Here is a 4266-nt window from a genome sequence, read left to right as displayed (position 1 = left end):
TAGTCTCAAAAATTCACTTCACAATCGCCATTCTCCTTAGTGCCACCCAGTAACATTCTTCAAGATCCACTCATTTCTTTCATCCTTGAATTATTTGGCCAGGGATTTATATTACTGCTCTCGACTGTTTCCCTGTAATTCAACTGTGTTTCGCAAATTGAATAAACCTCCATTGCCTTTAATCTACTTCAGAAATTACAATTATAATAATCTTATGTCTTTCAAACCAGTTTTTTAGATCTGGCGAAAATCCTTGTCAAGCTGAAAGTAAAGCACACATCTTTAACTAGATATTACTCACTCTTTCTTTCAAACCAGCTATCTAAATCAAGGATTCATGTCAATAAGTCATAGAGAACAAAGAACCTGATATATTTTCTGAAAAAAATGAAGATGGGGGAAACATACCCTTGAGCCATCAATCCTGAAGAACTGGAGCTGGAACAGAATAATGCTCCCACTAAGCGGCGGATGGTCGGCTGCTACTTCGGCGTAAAAATGGTCTTTTAGTTTGGTCCCTCGGCCCACCAGGCCTTGAAGAAGGGGATTTAAAGGGCCTGAGCCTACGTGGGCTTTTGACAGCCTTCTGCTCCCGCGCTTGCTGCATCTTGCTGATACTGGGCCTGTAAAGAATTACAGATCTGCCAATCCTCCCCACAGCGACTGACCCAGTCGAAGACTCCAATAGCCTGATGACATCTGGCAGCTCCCCTGGACAGTTTCCATGAACTTTAAGCTGTTTTAACAAAAAAAATCAGCCATCAGAGGAAGAATTATGAAGATTAAGGAAAATGATTTGGCTTCCAGTGGGATTAAAGAAAATTGGAATGCCGGATCATTGTATCGTGGCAAACTTGGAATTGATGCAACAGATATCCAAATCTTGCAGAGCACGTTACTTAAAGAATAAGTCAGATCCGTAGGTTCAATTGAACAATTTAAACAAGTCAGTCATTACGGGTTCAAACATAAAATGGAAAATACACGACTTTCATTTCTGTACTGAAAAATTATACTACCAAGTAGAAGAAAAAATAGATCATGCATGTACCACTCACAAATTTGTAACCGTCATCATCAACAGCAAATCCCTTTTTCTTCAAAAAAAAGCACCAAATCTGGTCTATGTCATCCATGTTTGGCTTCGACGAATGACAACGACGATGACTAGTCATCATCAAATGATGGATGATGTTGATGACAAATCATCATTGTATTCTCATTATCTTCATTGTTGATGGAGAACTAGGATTGGTGGATGATGGCTAATTTGTCATCGCCATCAACATTCCTAAATCTCATCATCATCATCATCATCCATGTTTGGTCTTGAATGAATGATGATGGAGATAAAGATTGGTCATCAAAATTATTATAAAAAAAAGATTGATTATCAACAGATGGATGACTGTGACGCTAGGTCATCTTCATTGTCATTGTTCACAAGTCATCGTCATCATTAAAACTGAACCCTACATGTAATTTGACTCTGAGAGAGATGACGACAGACTTCAAGAAGAATATTCACAAATGAATCTTCCAAGAGAATGCACTAATCCTATGAACAAGAGAAATGATTGAAGAACAGAGAGAATGTCCACAGAGATGGTATGAAAAGAAGAAGGAACTGGAAAGGGAAAGCCCTAGGTTGAATCAGCGTTGCTCCTCCAGCTGGGAGGATCTCCACCGCTGACCAATTGCTCATGTGATTCTGGTTCTTCCATGGAAACTGCCTTTGTTGAAAGAGAACCCCTTTATTTGTAGCCTTCTTGCCCCACCATCTCATCTTTATTCAAATTCCACGCATGCTTCAGTGGTGCGCATGGTGATGTTTCTTCTCTTTTTTCCTCCTCTGATTAGTCCTTGGATGATTCTTATCATAATTCAAGCCAAGCACCTCCTTTCTTTATTTTCCTAGGATACTACACACCTCAACCTCCCCAAAATATATAAATGAGAGCCTCAAAATTTTTAACACTGAATCATCAAACATGGGAAATACAGGGTTGACCACAAGAGCTGAATCATGCAGAGCAGGCTGGGTTTGTGATAGGATTCCCCGGGCCGTGTTAGGGGCATTCTCATTATTTTGCTATTAAGGGCAGCCAGGCCCATTTCCCTCTATGTTTCCTTTAAATAGCACAGCCCTCCCTCTGGGAGGGCAGACTGGAAGTTGATCTTAAGTGATTGTTTGTTCCCCTCCTCTCTTCTCTTCTTATATCCAAGCTCCGTCTCCCTCTACGATCCCCGTCCTCGTGATCGTCTCTACCTCACCGCGTCTTCAGGTGGCTCGTCCTTAGCCGATCCCTACCCCCCTCTGCTCGGCCTCCTCTCAGATCCTTCCCGTTTCACCTCTCAACCCCGGGAACTTCTACCTCGCCTCGTTCTCTAATCTCCTTCCGATACAAACCTAGACCAAGGTTCGTATTAGTTTGCTTGACCGATACGATAGTGTTGAAAGTATCAATCACACACTTAATGGAACAAATGACAAAACCTTCATTTTGTGGATTGGAAATCTATTTTATAGAAAAAAATACTTTTACAGACAAATTTTATGCCACCCAATACTGGAAGCCAATTTTATGTAAGATTAAAAAATATTAGAAAAAGCAAATTCCCTACATTATAAGATCTGATATTCATTCCTTCACTCCAATAGTATTAGAACTTTCTGCCAGATGATACAATGTTATTACGGTACATATGATGAATTCATCTAGGACAGTTGGATCATCAGTACTATGAGGTATAATGAACTTGTCGTCGCAGTCTTGTCACTTAAACAGTACTCTGAAAAAAGTACCCTCTTGTTCGGATGGATGTGATGATGATGACAAATTCACCAGCTACCTAAACAAGAGGGGGAGCTGTCGAGGATGACAAATTCATAGATACAGTAACAACATTATATCAAGGGGCAGAGAGTTCTTATACGAGGATATATATATATAAATATGCACGGAATTTTTTTGAAGAATATATGCACGGAATTGATTCATGAATCCACTATACATGATTTTTTTCATCTCCCTCCGCTGTGAAGAAAGTTAAAATGACAAAAAAGACAACAATCGATGAGCTGCGTCTTGTTTTCACCACGCCCAAGAAGTTGAATCGGATCACAAAGATACAGTAACAAAAAAGTATAACATAAGTCCGACACAACAGCGCAGATTCCACTCAAATTTCAATTAAAAAGTTATTTTCAGCTTCCTCTGCAGTGACAAAAGTAAAATGATGAAAAAGCAGCAAGCAAGCAAACTTTTTTCCAACAATCAATAAACTCCAAAAAAAGAATTAAAAATCTAAGTCCAAGACATAAAATTTGAGAAAAAAAGAGAAAGATTCAGCACCTTGAGAAGCTCATTAGCTTCGAGGGCATCACTGAAAGCAGAGATCAAAGTGGGAGTAACCCCAGACTTGCCCACTTGCTGAGATTTCAATTTCTTCCCCAAGCTGTGCGCGTAAGAGGCCAATTCTTTCTTCTCCTTAATACTCAGCACCGGAGACGGATATCTCGGCAGCTCCGCCACCACATCATCTACTTCTTCGTCTACTTCCTCATCCAACCCATCATCAACTTCATCGATCTCATCATCTTCCCATTCCGACTCCTCTTCTTCGTCGACCAGAGGAATCTCTACAACAGAGGATGAAAAGAGTCGACGGAATTCTACAAGGGGAAGCGAATTCCCAAACTGGGTCGTCGAGAGAAGACTTGGGTGGGATTTTGATGATGAAAACGATAACGCAAAGCGAAGAGATGGAAAGATTAGGCCTTTGATTGGATTTGAATGAGAAGAACGGAGCAAAGAGAGGGAAGATGAACACCAAATGCGTTGGCGGAAGCCTGCAGCTGCTCCGACCGACGCCATGGACGACGAACAGAGTAACCTCGCGCCGAGGAAGACGATGGCGTTAGGGTCTCACTCTTGAATGTTATCTTTTCATAATGGTAAGTAAATACTATGGCCCATTTTGCCCATTAATGGTAAGTAAAGAAAGAAATTAAGATTGTGAAAGAGAAGAAAAAGAGAAGGGCTCTTCTCTCTTATGTTTTCATTGTGGTTGATGTGATGCCCATTGAGCCTATCATTGTGTCAAGGGAGTAGGGAACAGCAGCCGTCATCCGTCACGTCACACTTCACGGTGATGGCAACGTGACGGATGACCTGACGGTGACGGTGACAAAATTAGGGGCCCAGATGACGAACTGGGCATGACTTTGATGCGACGGTGACAGGAGGCCTCAGACGAGTGACA

The 4266-nt window shown here is 41.2% G+C and overlaps 1 protein-coding gene across 1 annotated transcript; it reads right to left on the bottom strand.

The window, feature by feature from the left end:
- Window positions 1-281: 281 nt before the first annotated feature.
- Window positions 282-3945, bottom strand: LOC144710433 (RNA-binding CRS1 / YhbY (CRM) domain protein). The gene is made up of 2 exons (XM_078584201.1): window positions 3357-3945; window positions 282-736 (listed from the first exon to the last, which is right to left on the bottom strand). Exons 1-2 carry the CDS (start codon window positions 3876-3878, stop codon window positions 461-463), a joined length of 798 nt encoding a protein of 265 aa, XP_078440327.1. The 5' UTR covers window positions 3879-3945; the 3' UTR covers window positions 282-460.
- Window positions 3946-4266: the final 321 nt, after the last annotated feature.

Source organism: Wolffia australiana, chromosome 12 (assembly GCF_029677425.1).
Source record: "Wolffia australiana isolate 7733 chromosome 12, ASM2967742v1".
NCBI classification, from domain to species: Eukaryota; Viridiplantae; Streptophyta; class Magnoliopsida; order Alismatales; family Araceae; genus Wolffia; species Wolffia australiana.
The sequence above is the reverse complement of the archived record's forward strand: the minus strand, read 5'-3'. Positions and strand labels throughout refer to the sequence as shown.

Excerpts from the sequence above, each read along its gene's own strand:
- LOC144710433 (XM_078584201.1), bottom strand. The coding sequence starts at position 3,878 with ATGGCGTCGGTCGGAGCAGCTGCAGGCTTCCGCCAACGCATTTGGTGT. Across the intron at positions 737-3,356 it reads AAGCTAATGAGCTTCTCAAG|CTTAAAGTTCATGGAAACTG; the intron begins GTGCTGAATCTT and ends TTGTTAAAACAG.